Genomic DNA, 15240 nt, shown 5'->3' with positions numbered 1-15240 from the left:
AAAATTAAAATTCACCTCAGTTGAAATGTTAAAAAAGCAAAGTGTTTGTGGGAAGTGACGTAATGAGAAAAAAAACTGAGAAAATTAAGTTTGACTTTAAACTTTAAATCATTAACCTGGTCTGAGCTGCTGCTGCCTGACAGACTGAACTCAGGGCTGACTAGCTGTACGTAATAACGTCATCAGAGGGGTTCCGACGTACCATTAGACTCCAGTTCCCGTGATGCCCCGCGCCGCTGCTGATGCTGATGCTGAGAGTCTGCAGCTGCAGTGAAGAGGAGCTGTTTACTGCGGACCTGAAGGAGGACTGGAAGGACCGAGGGACACGCGCTGAGACAGACAGGTGGACAGACGGACAGAGACACAGACAGGTGAGCGGGTCCCCGGCCGTCAGCTGATTGGTGTTTTTGATATGAACTCGTTTCCTGTGTGACGTTCAGTGCGCGAGCAGTTTGTTTTGTAACATCACGGGCTTTTATTCTTAAGGATTCCCGCCAGGCTTTTATTGTGGAGGGGTTTTATATCTGATGGCACTTAATGGTACACACTCAGTACTTCCGTCAGAATACGAACTGCTTCCTGTTCCTCTGACAGTACACAGTCATATTTACAGTACTTCACAATACTCTGACACGATCACAGTACTGTAAACAGTTACACTACAGAATATAAATACTGTGATTACATTCAGAGTACTGAGATATTCCTGTAGTGTACTGTGCACCAGTCTTTTAAGGAGGTCTTACCTTTAGTTAACACTCATATATTAGATATGATCAATATATCCTTATTAACAGGCTATGTACCACAGTCTTTTAAGGTAGCTGTAATTAAACCTCTACTAAAAAAGCCCACCCTGGATCCAGAGGTGTTAGCCAACTATAGACCAATATCTAATCTTCCCTTTATGTCAAAGATCCTTGAGAAAGTAGTCGCAGACCAGCTGTGTGATTTTCTCCATGATAATAATTTATTTGAGGAATTTCAGTCAGGATTTAGAGTGCATCATAGCACTGAGACAGCACTAGTTAAAATTACAAATGACCTTCTGATTGCTTCAGACAAAGGACTTGTCTCTGTACTTGTTTTATTAGATCTTAGTGCGGCGTTTGACACAATTGACCATCAAATTCTACTGCAGAGACTGGATCACTTAATTGGCCTAAAAGGTTCTGCACTGAGCTGGTTTAAATCTTATTTATCTGATCGTTTTCAGTTTGTTCACGTTCATAATGAATCGTCCTTACGTACTAAAGTTTGTTTTGGAGTTCCGCAAGGTTCTGTGCTTGGACCAATCCTGTTTACTCTGTATATGCTTCCTTTAGGTAACATCATTAGAAATCACTCTATAAATTTCCATTGTTATGCGGATGATACTCAGTTGTATTTATCGATGAAGCCAGAAGAAAGTAATCAATTAACTAAACTCCATAACTGCCTTAAGGACATAAAAACCTGGATGAGCACCAATTTCCTGATGTTAAATTCAGACAAAACTGAAGTTATTGTTCTTGGCCCCAAACAACTCAGAGACTCTTTATCTGATGACATAGTTTCTCTAGATGGCATTGCTCTGGCCTCTAGCACTACCGTAAGAAACCTCGGAGTAATATTTGATCAAGATTTGTCTTTTAATTCTCATTTAAAGCAAACCTCACGGACTGCATTTTTTCATCTGCGTAATATTGTGAAAATTAGGCCTATCCTGACCTGAAAAGATGCAGAAAAATTGGTCCACGCTTTTGTTACCTCAAGGCTGGATTATTGTAACTCTCTATTATCAGGCAGCTCTAGTAAGTCCTTAAAAACTCTCCAGCTAATTCAGAATGCAGCAGCACGTGTACTAACAGGAACTAAGAAACGAGATCATATTTCTCCTGTTTTAGCTTCTCTGCACTGGCTCCCTGTAAAATCCAGAATGGAATTTAAAATCCTACTCAGTTGCTCTTCCTGAGGTTTCTACCGTTTTTTCCCCATTAAAGGGTTTTTTGGGGAGTTTTTCCTGATCAGCTGTGAGGGTCATAAGGACAGAGGGATGTCGTATGCTGTAAAGCCCTGTGAGGCAAATTGTGATTTGTGATATTGGGCTTTATAAATAAAATTGATTGATTGATTGATTGATTGATAATGTTTATGTGTATGTGTGTATGTACCTATCCATACCTTACCTCATGTTGTCTTACCTTACCTTATCGTCCGTTCTTTCCTTTCCCTTACCTTGTCTCGTCTCTTCTCGTCTCACCTTACCGTACCTTACTTTGTCTTGAGTGGTCTTTTCAACCAACAAAGACTCCATATGTTTAAAATATGTCAACAGATATTAAAGTTTGCGGCACTGCAGTCGACAGTCCGATGTGTTCTGATGTCAGCTGGTGTCCGTCTCTACAGATCTGTCAGGGTGCTTGGTCTCACTGACGCCGTCCTGCTGGCCCTACACGGCTTCTTTAGCATACCTTTAGCATTAGGATTAGCTGTAGCATTAGGGTTAGTTGTAGCATTAGGGTGAGTTGTAGCATTAGGATTAGCTGTAGCATTAGGGTTAGCTGTAGCATTAGGATTAGCTGTAGCATTAGGGTTAGTTGTAGCATTAGGATTAGCTGTAGCATTAGCCCTGGGAGCTCTGTAAACAGCTATGGCAAAGACGGCAGTGAATTCTCTCTGCAGGTGGAACAGCTGAGGTCTCAGCCAGCTGTGAGCAGTGTTCAGCAGCTGCTGTAGCGTCCACACAACAAGACGCTCTCACACGTCCTCCTCTGTCGGCTAACAGCAGTCCGTAATGGCGGCATCCTTTGTCACTAACAGAACTCCTCAGTGTTTCCACTGTAGTTTGTCCTGAAGCTAATGAACACGTCCTGATTTTTGTTACACACAGAGGACGCCTGCAGTGTTAGGAACTTCCTGTGTGTCGGGGTCAGAGGTCACGGCTCCATGTGGTCTGATAGAAGATGAGACACCATGACTTTGGTCGCACAGATTCTTTACAGCCACCGGTGCCTCTGCCGCAGCGAGTGTCAGAGGACGTCCAGGTGAGTCAGCGTCCATCCACTCAGCATGTGTTTTCATCAGAGTGTGAGTCATGTGATTACTCCTCAAAGGGGCCCTGTGACCCCTCAGAGGGACCCAACCCCGGGGTTGGGAACCACCAGACGAACACCGCCAAAATGAAATGTACACTGCTACAGGAAATGGTTCATTTGTGGCGTGTGTGACGTAGCATTTGATGTTTCCATGTGTCGCTGAATGCAGCTTGAATCAGCTGTATATCTGACATTTAATATCCAATCAGTCATAAAAGATCCGTGACATGACAGGAAGTCCAAGGATCAAACTTCACAATAAAAGAGCTAAAAGAAAAAAAATAAAAGCACAAATGAAAGTGCAGACAAATCAGTCAATCAATAAATAATAATACAGATAATCAACAACAGATGAATATGATAAGAGGAGCAGATGAGGAGCAGATGAGGAGCAGATGAGGAGCAGAGTAAAGATCACGGACAGATGCTGCAGTCTCTCCTCTTTGTTTACATAATGAAGCCCCGCCTCCTGCTGCTGCCCAGTGGTCTGATTGGCTGAGGCCACAAGGGGGGGCTGTGGGGCCTCTGATTAGCCGAGGCCGTGCGAATGGACGTGATGTGTGTGAGCATCATGAGGCAGCGAACGTGAGCTCTGCACATGCTCAGTAGGCTGCTGCTCAGGGGAACTGAGCGCGCTCAGAGAGGAGTGACACACACACACACACACACACACACACACACACACAGTGATAATGAGGTCACACACATCCTGCACTCTGATTGGCTGATTCACAGTTTAATTGGACCTGTGTTTTACGGGTAATCTCAGTAAAGGATCCCTGGAAGCTGATTGGATGAGCCTGTCCTCATGAATATGTGTGTGTGTGTGTGTGTGTGTGTGTGTGTGGTCAGGGTGTGCTGGGTGTGTGTGAAGACAGATCACCTGGTTGCCATGGTGAAGAGCTGGAGGAGGGTGGAACTAAAAACACAGCTCAGCTCAAGGACACAGATGGAGAAAAGGACAGGTAATCCTCAGGTGTGACTGTGTCCTCAGGTGTGACTGTGTCCTCAGGTGTGACTGTGTCCTCAGGTGTAAATGTGTCCTCAGGTGTGACTGTGTCCTCAGGTGTGATTGTGTCCTCAGGTGTGACTGTGTCCTCAGGTGTAAATGTGTCCTCAGGTGTAAATGTGTCCTCAGGTGTGACTGTGTCCTCAGGTGTGACTGTGTCCTCAGGTGTAAATGTGTCCTCAGGTGTGACTGTGTCCTCAGGTGTGACTGTGTCCTCAGGTGTAAATGTGTCCTCAGGTGTGACTGTGTCCTCAGGTGTGACTGTGTCCTCAGGTGTAAATGTGTCCTCAGGTGTGACTGTGTCCTCAGGTGTAAATGTGTCCTCAGGTGTAAATGTGTCATCAGGTGTGACTGTGTCCTCAGGTGTGATTGTGTCCTCAGGTGTAAATGTGTCCTCAGGTGTGAATGTGTCCTCAGGTGTGAATGTGTCCTCAGGTGTGACTGTGTCCTCAGGTGTAAATGTGTCCTCAGGTGTAAATGTGTCCTCAGGTGTGACTGTGTCCTCAGGTGTAAATGTGTCCTCAGGTGTGAATGTGTCCTCAGGTGTAAATGTGTCCTCAGGTGTAAATGTGTCCTCAGGTGTGAATGTGTCCTCAGGTGTGACTGTGTCCTCAGGTGTAAATGTGTCCTCAGGTGTGAATGTGTCCTCAGGTGTAAATGTGTCCTCAGGTGTAAATGTGTCCTCAGGTGTGAATGTGTCCTCAGGTGTGACTGTGTCCTCAGGTGTAAATGTGTCCTCAGGTGTGATTGTGTCCTCAGGTGTGACTGTGTCCTCAGGTGTGACTGTGTCCTCAGGTGTGAATGTGTCCTCAGGTGTAAATGTGTCCTCAGGTGTGACTGTGTCCTCAGGTGTGACTGTGTCCTCAGGTGTAAATGTGTCCTCAGGTGTGACTGTGTCCTCAGGTGTGACTGTGTCCTCAGGTGTAAATGTGTCCTCAGGTGTGAATGTGTCCTCAGGTGTAAATGTGTCCTCAGGTGTGACTGTGTCCTCAGGTGTAAATGTGTCCTCAGGTGTAAATGTGTCCTCAGGTGTGATTGTGTCCTCAGGTGTGAATGTGTCCTCAGGTGTGATTGTGTCCTCAGGTGTGACTGTGTCCTCAGGTGTGACTGTGTCCTCAGGTGTGATTGTGTCCTCAGGTGTGAATGTGTCCTCAGGTGTAAATGTGTCCTCAGGTGTAAATGTGTCCTCAGGTGTGACTGTGTCCTCAGGTGTGACTGTGTCCTCAGGTGTGAATGTGTCCTCAGGTGTGACTGTGTCCTCAGGTGTGACTGTGTCCTCAGGTGTGACCATCCCGTGGACATCGCAGGTCTCTTCTCCTTCATGACGTTTCATTGGCTGACCCCTCTGGCTGTACACGCCAGCAGGAGAGGACAGCTCCTATTGGACGATGTCTGGCCTATATCACAGAAGGAGAGTTGCCATGCCAACAGCCTGAGGTGGGAGGAGCTAATGGGTTCTTTAAAAACACCTGAGCTGCCTACATTTCCCACAATCCCTCCTGCTCAGTCCTCTGTGTGTGTCCTCAGGTTGGCGTCTCTGTGGGAGGACGAGCAGAGGTCAAAGGGCATCGACGCGTCTCTGTGTCGGGTTGTTTGGTCCTTCTGCAGGACTCGTCTCTGCCTGTCCATCCTCTGTCTCACCGTCACTCAGCTGGCTGGATTCAGTGGGCCGGTGAGTCCAGTATTAGACCAGTATAAGACCAATAATCAGACCAGTATAAAACCAGTAATAAGACCAGTATAAGACCAGTAATCAGACCAGTATAAAACCAGTAATCAGACCAGTATAAAACCAGTAATAAGACCAGTAGCAAGACCAGTAATAAGACCAGTATAAAACCAGTAATAAGACCAGTATAAGACCAATAATAAGACCAGTATAAAACCAGTAATAAGACCAGTATAAGACCAGTAATAAGACCAGTATAAGACCAGTAATAAGACCAGTATAAAACCAGTAATCAGACCAGTATAAAACCAGTAATAAGACCAGTAGCAAGACCAGTAATAAGACCAGTATAAAACCAGTAATAAGACCAGTATAAGACCAATAATCAGACCAGTATAAAACCAGTAATAAGACCAGTATAAAACCAGTAATAAGACCAGTATAAGACCAGTAATCAGACCAGTATAAAACCAGTAATCAGACCAGTATAAAACCAGTAATAAGACCAGTAGCAAGACCAGTATAAGACCATTATAAGACCAGTATAACGGTGCTCCTCCTCTTCCTCTTCCTCCTCTTCCAGGCGTTCGTGGTGAAGCGTCTCCTGGAGTACACCCATCAGGAGGCGCCCTCCCTGGGATGTGGTCTCCTGCTGGTCCTGGGGGTCCTGAGCACAGAGCTGGTCCGATCCTGGTCTCTGGCTCTGACCTGGGCCCTGAACTACAGGACCGGGTGTCGTCTGAGAGGAGCCGTCCTCAGTCTGGCCTTCAGTAAGATCCTGAAGCTGCGCAGCGTCCGGGACCAGACCGTGGGACAGGTCCTCCCCCTCTCTTTGTTTGTTTGTTTACCTGTCTGTCTGTTTATCTGTTTGTTTGTTTATCTGTCTGTCTGTTTGTTTGTTTATCTGTTTGTTTGTTTATCTGTCTGTCTGTTTGTTTGTTTGTTTGTTTGTTTGTTTATCTGTCTGTCTGTTTGTTATCTGTCTGTTTATCTGTCTGTTTGTTTATCTGTGTTTGTTTATCTGTCTGTTTATTTGTCTGTTTCTTTGTTTATCTGTCTGTTTGTTTATCTGTCTGTTTATCTGTCTTTGTTTGTTTGTTTATCTGTTTGTTTGTTTATCTGTCTGTTTGTTTATCTGTCTGTTTATCTGTCTGTTTGTTTATCTGTCTGTTTATCTGTCTTTGTTTGTTTGTTTATCTGTTTGTTTGTTTATCTGTCTGTTTGTTTATCTGTCTGTTTATCTGTCTGTTTGTTATCTGTCTGTTTATCTGTCTGTTTGTTTATCTGTCTGTTTGTTATCTGTCTGTTTATCTGTCTGTTTGTTATCTGTCTTTATCTGTCTGTTTGTTTATCTGTCTGTTTGTTTATCTGTCTGTTTATCTGTCTGTTTGTTATCTGTCTGTTTATCTGTCTGTTTGTTTATCTGTCTGTTTGTTATCTGTCTGTTTATCTGTCTGTCTGTTTATCTGTCTGTTTGTTTATCTGTCTGTTTATCTGTCTGTTTGTTTATCTGTCTGTTTATCTGTCTTTGTTTGTTTGTTTATCTGTCTGTCTGTTTATCTGTCTGTTTGTTTATCTGTCTGTTTATCTGTCTGTTTGTTTATCTGTCTGTTTATCTGTCTTTGTTTGTTTGTTTATCTGTTTGTTTGTTTATCTGTCTGTTTGTTATCTGTCTGTTTATCTGTCTGTTTGTTTGTTTATCTGTCTGTCTGTTTGTTATCTGTCTGTTTATCTGTCTGTTTGTTATCTATCTGTTTATCTGTCTGTTTGTTTATCTGTCTGTTTATCTGTCTGTTTGTTTGTTTATCTGTTTGTTTGTTTATCTGTCTGTTTGTTTATCTGCTTGTTTATTTATCTGTCCGTTTATCTGTCTGTCTGTTTGTTTGTTTATCTGTCTGTTTGTTTATCTGTTTGTTTATCTGTCTTTGTTTATCGTTCTGTCTCTTTATCTGTCTGTTTATCTGTTTGTTTATTTATTTGTCTGTTTCTTTGTTTATCTGTTTGTTTATCTGTTTGTTTATTTATCTGTCTGTTTATCTGTCTGTCTGTTTGTTTGTTTATCTGTTTGTTTATCTGTTTGTTTGTTTATCTGTTTATCTGTGTTTGTTTATGTCTGTTTGTTTATCTGTCTTTCTTTGTTTATCTGTCTGTTTCTTTGTTTATCTGTTTGTTTGTTTATCTGCCTCCCTTCCATCATTCCTTCCTTCCTTCCTGCCTTCAGTCTTTACTTCCTCCCTTCTTTATTTCTTCTGTGCTTTTCTCTTTCCATCTGTCACATTCTGTCAGAGAATAATCTTTCATTCAATCTGTCCCCCCCGTGTCCCCCCCGTGTCCCCTCCGTGTCCCCTCCGTGTCCCCCCGTGTCCCCCCCGTGTCCCCCTGTGTCCCCCCCGTGTCCCCCTGTGTCCCCCCGTGTCCTCCCGTGTCCTCCCGTGTCCCTCAGCTGGTGAACATGTGTTCCAGTGACGGTCAGAGGATGTTTGAGGCAGCAGCAGTGGGCAGTCTGTTAGCAGGGGGCCCCCTGGTGGCCGTCCTCGGTGTCGCCTACAACCTGTTCATACTGGGACCGACGTCTCTGCTGGGCTCAGCTGTCTTCATCCTCTTCTACCCTGCCATGGTCAGTCCTCCTCCTCTTCATCACTCAGTCGCCAGTGACATCATCATCATGGTTGACCTGTGGTTATCCTCTGATCAGATGTTCAGCTCCAGGTTGACGGCGTACTTCAGGAGGAGGGGCGTGGCCGTCACAGACAGGCGGGTTCAGAAGATGAACGAGATCCTCAGCCACATCAAGGTCATCAAGATGTACGCCTGGGTCAAAGCCTTCGCCCAGGACGTCCGCAGTACGTACTCACCTGCACACATGCTCACCTGGCCGACCTGCCGCTGTGATAGCAGAGCTAAGACATTGTGTCTGTCTCTCAGAAATCCGTGAGGAGGAGCGAAGGATCCTGGAGCTGACCGGCTACTTCCAGAGCATCACTGTGGGCGTGGCTCCCCTCGTTGTCGTCATCGCCAGCGTGGCAACATTCTCCGCCCATATGTTGCTAGGATACGACCTGACCGCAGCTCAGGTGCCACACTGAGAGATACAAACTACCTGTGGTCACATGTCAGCTAACTGATGGGCCTTCCTCACACCTGTTAGCATTATAGCAGGCTACAGCTAACTGGCTAACCTTGCCACAGTTATGTCCTTATACCTGTTAGCATTATAGCAGGCTACAGCTAACTGGCTAACCTTGCCACAGTTATGTCCTTATACCTGTTAGCATTATAGCAGGCTACAGCTAACAGGCTAACATTGCTACAATTATTTCCTTATACCTGTTAGCATTATAGCAGGCTACAGCTAACAGGCTAACCTTGCTACAATTATTTCCTTATACCTGTTAGCATTATAGCAGGCTACAGCTAACAGGCTAACATTGCTACAATTATTTCCTTATACCTGTTAGCATTATAGCAGGCTACAGCTAACAGGCTAACCTTGCTACAATTATTTCCTTATACCTGTTAGCATTATAGCAGGCTACAGCTAACTGGCTAACCTTGCTACAATTATTTCCTGATACCTGTTAGCATTATAGCAGGCTACAGCTAACAGGCTAACCTTGCTACAATTATTTCCTTATACCTGTTAGCATTATAGCAGGCTACAGCTAACTGGCTAACCTTGCTACAATTATTTCCTTATACCTGTTAGCATTATAGCAGGCTACAGCTAACAGGCTAACCTTGCTACAATTATTTCCTCACACCTGTTAGCATTATAGCAGGCTACAGCTAACAGGCTAACCTTGCTACAATTATTTCCTCACACCTGTTAGCATTATAGCAGGCTACAGCTAACAGGCTAACATTGCTACAATTATTTCCTTATACCTGTTAGCATTATAGCAGGCTACAGCTAACAGGCTAACCTTGCTACAATTATTTCCTTATACCTGTTAGCATTATAGCAGGCTACAGCTAACTGGCTAACCTTGCTACAATTATTTCCTTATACCTGTTAGCATTATAGCAGGCTACAGCTAACTGGCTAACCTTGCCACAGTTATGTCCTTATACCTGTTAGCATTATAGCAGGCTACAGCGAACTTTCATCGTTGACATACTTCACTGTTTTGATTTTCTTGGAGGATGTGATGTAACCTTGTTTCCTGTCCGTCTTTGTAGGCCTTCACCGTGGTGACTGTGTTTAATGCGATGACCTTTGCCCTGAAGGTCACTCCGTTCTCTGTCAAGTCTCTGTCTGAGGCCTCAGTGGCTGCAGAACGATTCAAGGTCAGAACACTTCCTGTCCTCCTTACCTTCCAAACTTCCTACATTCCTACCTTCCTTCACTCCCTTACAACCTTTGAGTGAATACATTAATCAGTATTTGGATGGATGAATGAATCAATCAACATGCAGATGGATGGATGAATGAATGAATCAATATGTGGATGGATGGTTGAATGAATGAATTAATCAATATTTTGATGGATGGATGGATGGACGGATAAATGAATTTATATTTGGATTGATGAACAAATAAATCAATATTTGGATGGATGAATTAATCATTTTTGGATGGATGGATGGATGAATCAATATTTGGATGGATGAATGAATCCGTATTTGGATGGATGGATGAATTAATCAATATTTGGATGAATTAATTAATCAATATTTGGATGGATGGATGGATGGATGGATGGATGAAAGAATCAATGTTTGGATGGGTGAATGAATGAATGAATTAATCAATCAGTATTTTGATGGATGATGGATGGATGGATCAATATTTGAATGGATGGATGAATGAATTAGTATTTGGATGAAGGGACGAAACAAAGCTCAGGGTGATCAGAGGACTCTTTAGCTAAAATCAAACCATCTCTGTCTTCTGTTGTCTGTCCTCTGTTATATGTCCTCTGTCCTCTGTTGTCTGTCCTCTGTCTTCTGTTGTCTGTCCTCTGTTATATGTCCTCTGGCCTCTGTTGTCTGTCCTCTGTCTTCTGTTGTCTGTCCTCTGTTGTCTGTTGTCTGTCCTCTGTCTTCTGTTGTCTGTCCTCTGTTATATGTCCTCTGGCCTCTGTTGTCTGTCCTCTGTCTTCTGTTGTCTGTCCTCTGTTATATGTCCTCTGTTGTCTGTCCTCTGTTATATGTCCTCTGGCCTCTGTTGTCTGTCCTCTGTCTTCTGTTGTCTGTCCTCTGTTGTCTGTTGTCTGTCCTCTGTCTTCTGTTGTCTGTCCTCTGTTGTCTGTCCTCTGTCTTCTGTTGTCTGTCCTCTGTTATATGTCCTCTGGCCTCTGTTGTCTGTCCTCTGTCTTCTGTTGTCTGTCCTCTGTTGTCTGTCCACTGTTGTCTGTCCTCTGTCCTTTTCAGAGCCTCTTCCTGTTGCCGGAGGTCGACAGCATCCGTGCGTTGCCTGGCGATCCCCAGGTTGCCGTGGAGATGCGTGGGGCCAGTCTGGCGTGGGAAGGAGGCGGACAGAGCGTTCAGCCGAGCCCACGTGTCCACACAGCCAGCAGACTGAGACACAAGTACACTGACGTCTCTGTCCCCATTCGGACTGGTCTGACAGCTGATTGGTCTGTCCCTGGAGAGGAGGAGGGGCTAAACACTGTGTGGTGTCTTTCAGGTACAGAGACAGAGACGACCTCCCGGAGGGGGAGGGGGAGGAGGTGACCGGCTCCCTGCTGAGAGGACGAGGAGGTGGAGGAGGAGAAGCCTCCAGTCCAGAGGAGGAAGACGGGGAGGAGGAGGCGTGTCCTCCCCTCTTGCATGTCCCCCCTGTGTCCCACCGACTTCAGAGCACCCTGCACTGCATCAACCTGACGGTCCAACAGGTTGGTCCAGGACTCAGGGACAACACAGGGACAACACAGGGACAACTTAGGGACAACACAGGGACAACACAGGGACAACACAGGGACAACTCAGGGACAACACAGGGACAACTCAGGGACAACACAGGGACAACTCAGGGACAACACAGGGACAACACCTGTGTGTGTATATGTTTGTGGTATGTCAGTGTTGTGTGTGTGTGTCCAGGGGACGCTGGTCGGGGTGTGTGGGAGCGTCGGCAGTGGGAAAACCTCCCTGATGTCGGCCATCTTAGGACAGGTGACGTTACCTCCAGTTGTGATGTCACAGCGTGCTGCACAATGCATACCTGACTGATTGAACAGTATTGATCACTGATTGGTGCGTTGACAGATGGCGGTGTTGGAGGGTCGTGTGGCGGTCAGAGGACGGCTGGCCTATGTGGCTCAGCAGGCCTGGATCCTCAATGCAACGCTGAGAGACAACATCCTGTTTGGACAGGAGTACCAGGAGGACAGGTGAGACGCTTTGTGCCTCTTAGCATTATAGCAGGCTACAGCTAACTGGCTAACCTTGCTACAATTATTTCCTTATACCTGTTAGCATTATAGCAGGCTACAGCTAACTGGCTAACCTTGCTACAGTTGGTAAATGATAAATGGACCTGCATTTGTAAAGCGCCTTTCTAGTCATCTAGTGACCACTCAAAGCGCTTTTTACACTATGAGTCACGTTCACCCATTCACACACACATTCATACACCGGTGGCCAAGGCTACCATACAAGGTGCCACCTGCTACACACTCACACACCGATGGAACAGCCATCGGGAGCAATTTGGGGTTCAGTATCTTGCTCAGGGATACTTTGACATGCAGACTGGAGGAGCCCGGGATCGAACCTCTGGCTGTGGCCCGTACCTCTGAGCCACAGCAGCAGTTATGTCCTTATACCTGTTAGCATTATAGGAAAGGTGGTCCAGCCCCAACACCAGGACTAACTTGTTTTTTTAAATCCGTCTCCGCAGGTACCAGTCCGTACTGAGTGCGTGCTGTCTCAGACCAGACCTCCTATTGCTGCCCAACGCTGACCTCACAGAGGTGATGTCACTTCCTGTTTGGTATAGACTGCTCTATATCAATAGTGCGCACTAGGACCTGTCACCATAATGTGCACTATTATCTGTCACCATAATGTGCACTATGATCTGTCACCATAATGTGCACTATGATCTGTCACCATAATGTGCACTATGATCTGTCACCACAGTGTGCACTATGATCTGTCACCATAGTGTGCACTATGATCTGTCACCACAGTGTGCACTATGATCTGTCACCATAGTGTGCACTATGATCTGTCACCACAGTGTGCACTATGATCTGTCACCATAATGTGCACTATTATCTGTCACCATAATGTGCACTATGATCTGTCACCATAATGTGCACTATGATCTGTCACCATAATGTGCACTATGATCTGTCACCATAATGTGCACTATGATCTGTCACCATAATGTGCACTATGATCTGTCACCACAGTGTGCACTATGATCTGTCACCATAGTGTGCACTATGATCTGTCACCACAGTGTGCACTATGATCTGTCACCATAGTGTGCACTATGATCTGTCACCACAGTGTGCACTATGATCTGTCACCACAGTGTGCACTATGATCTGTCACCATAATGTGCACTATTATCTGTCACCACAGTGTGCACTATGATCTGTCACCATAATGTGCACTATGATCTGTCACCACAGTGTGCACTATGATCTGTCACCACAGTGTGCACTATGATCTGTCACCATAATGTGCACTATGATCTGTCACCATAGTGTGCACTATGATCTGTCACCATAGTGTGCACTATGATCTGTCACCATAGTGTGCACTATGATCTGTCACCATAGTGTGCACTATGATCTGTCACCATAGTGTGCACTATGATCTGTCACCACAGTGTGCACTATGATCTGTCACCACAGTGTGCACTATGATCTGTCACCATAGTGTGCACTATGATCTGTCACCATAGTGTGCACTATGATCTGTCACCATAGTGTGCACTATGATCTGTCACCACAGTGTGCACTATGATCTGTCACCATAGTGTGCACTATGATCTGTCACCATAGTGTGCACTATGATCTGTCACCATAATGTGTACTATGATCTGTCACCATAGTGTGCACTATGATCTGTCACCATAGTGTGCACTATGATCTGTCACCACAGTGTGCACTATGATCTGTCACCACAGTGTGCACTATGATCTGTCACCATAGTGTGCACTATGATCTGTCACCATAATGTGCACTATGATCTGTCACCATAATGTGCACTATGATCTGTCACCATAGTGTGTACTATGATCTGTCACCATAGTGTGCACTATGATCTGTCACCATAATGTGCACTATGATCTGTCACCATAGTGTGTACTATGATCTGTCACCACAGTGTGCACTATGATCTGTCACCATAATGTGCACTATGATCTGTCACCATAATGTGTACTATGATCTGTCACCACAGTGTGCACTATGATCTGTCACCACAGTGTGCACTATGATCTGTCACCATAATGTGCACTATGATCTGTCACCATAGTGTGTACTATGATCTGTCACCACAGTGTGTACTATGATCTGTCACCACAGTGTGTACTATGATCTGTCACCACAGTGTGCACTATGATCTGTCACCACAGTGTGCACTATGATCTGTCACCATAATGTGCACTATGATCTGTCACCACAGTGTGCACTATGATCTGTCACCATAGTGTGTACTATGATCTGTCACCACAGTGTGCACTATGATCTGTCACCACAGTGTGCACTATGATCTGTCACCATAATGTGCACTATGATCTGTCACCACAGTGTGCACTATGATCTGTCACCATAGTGTGTACTATGATCTGTCACCACAGTGTGTACTATGATCTGTCACCATAGTGTGCACTATGATCTGTCACCATAGTGTGCACTATGATCTGTCACCATAGTGTGCACTATGATCTGTCACCACAGTGTGCACTATGATCTGTCACCATAGTGTGCACTATGATCTGTCACCATAATGTGCACTATGATCTGTCACCATAATGTGCACTATGATCTGTCACCATAGTGTGCACTATGATCTGTCACCATAGTGTGCACTATGATCTGTCACCATAGTGTGCACTATGATCTGTCACCATAATGTGCACTATGATCTGTCACCATAATGTGCACTATGATCTGTCACCATAATGTGCACTATGATCTGTCACCATAGTGTGCACTATGATCTGTCACCATAATGTGCACTATGATCTGTCACCATAATGTGCACTATGATCTGTCACCATAATGTGCACTATGATCTGTCACCATAATGTGCACTATGATCTGTCACCATAATGTGCACTATGATCTGTCATCATAATGTGCACTATGATCTGTCACCATAATGTGCACTATGATCTGTCACCATAATGTGCACTATGATCTGTCACCATAATGTGCACTATGATCTGTCATCATAATGTGCACTATGATCTGTCACCATAATGTGCACTATGATCTGTCATCATAATGTGCACTATGATCTGTCACCATAATGTGCACTATGATCTGTCACCATAATGTGCACTATGATCTGTCACCATA

At 44.9% G+C, this 15240-nt stretch overlaps 1 protein-coding gene and 1 long non-coding RNA gene across 2 annotated transcripts in view; both read left to right on the top strand.

The window, feature by feature from the left end:
* Positions 1-251: 251 nt before the first annotated feature.
* abcc5 (ATP-binding cassette, sub-family C (CFTR/MRP), member 5) overlaps positions 252-15240 on the top strand; it is a 34579-nt gene continuing 19590 nt past the window's right edge. Inside the window, exons 1-15 of the mRNA XM_049576548.1 lie at positions 252-371; positions 2873-3026; positions 3930-4042; positions 5368-5523; positions 5614-5758; positions 6339-6572; positions 8199-8372; positions 8451-8598; positions 8681-8829; positions 9935-10042; positions 11129-11286; positions 11385-11592; positions 11801-11872; positions 11966-12090; positions 12600-12672. Of these exons, the coding sequence (XP_049432505.1) occupies positions 2946-3026; positions 3930-4042; positions 5368-5523; positions 5614-5758; positions 6339-6572; positions 8199-8372; positions 8451-8598; positions 8681-8829; positions 9935-10042; positions 11129-11286; positions 11385-11592; positions 11801-11872; positions 11966-12090; positions 12600-12672 (1944 nt within the window). The 5' untranslated portion in view covers positions 252-371; positions 2873-2945. The remainder of the gene's footprint in view (positions 372-2872; positions 3027-3929; positions 4043-5367; positions 5524-5613; positions 5759-6338; positions 6573-8198; positions 8373-8450; positions 8599-8680; positions 8830-9934; positions 10043-11128; positions 11287-11384; positions 11593-11800; positions 11873-11965; positions 12091-12599; positions 12673-15240) is intronic.
* On the top strand, positions 4496-5267 carry LOC125888907 (uncharacterized). Its single transcript, XR_007449373.1, has 4 exons — positions 4496-4539; positions 4576-4737; positions 4774-4827; positions 5224-5267. It is a non-coding gene; the product is annotated as an uncharacterized LOC125888907 (long non-coding RNA).

Source organism: Epinephelus fuscoguttatus, linkage group LG5 (assembly GCF_011397635.1).
Source record: "Epinephelus fuscoguttatus linkage group LG5, E.fuscoguttatus.final_Chr_v1".
In the NCBI taxonomy this organism is placed as follows: domain Eukaryota; kingdom Metazoa; phylum Chordata; class Actinopteri; order Perciformes; family Serranidae; genus Epinephelus; species Epinephelus fuscoguttatus.
This window is presented reverse-complemented; position numbering and strand designations above follow the sequence as displayed.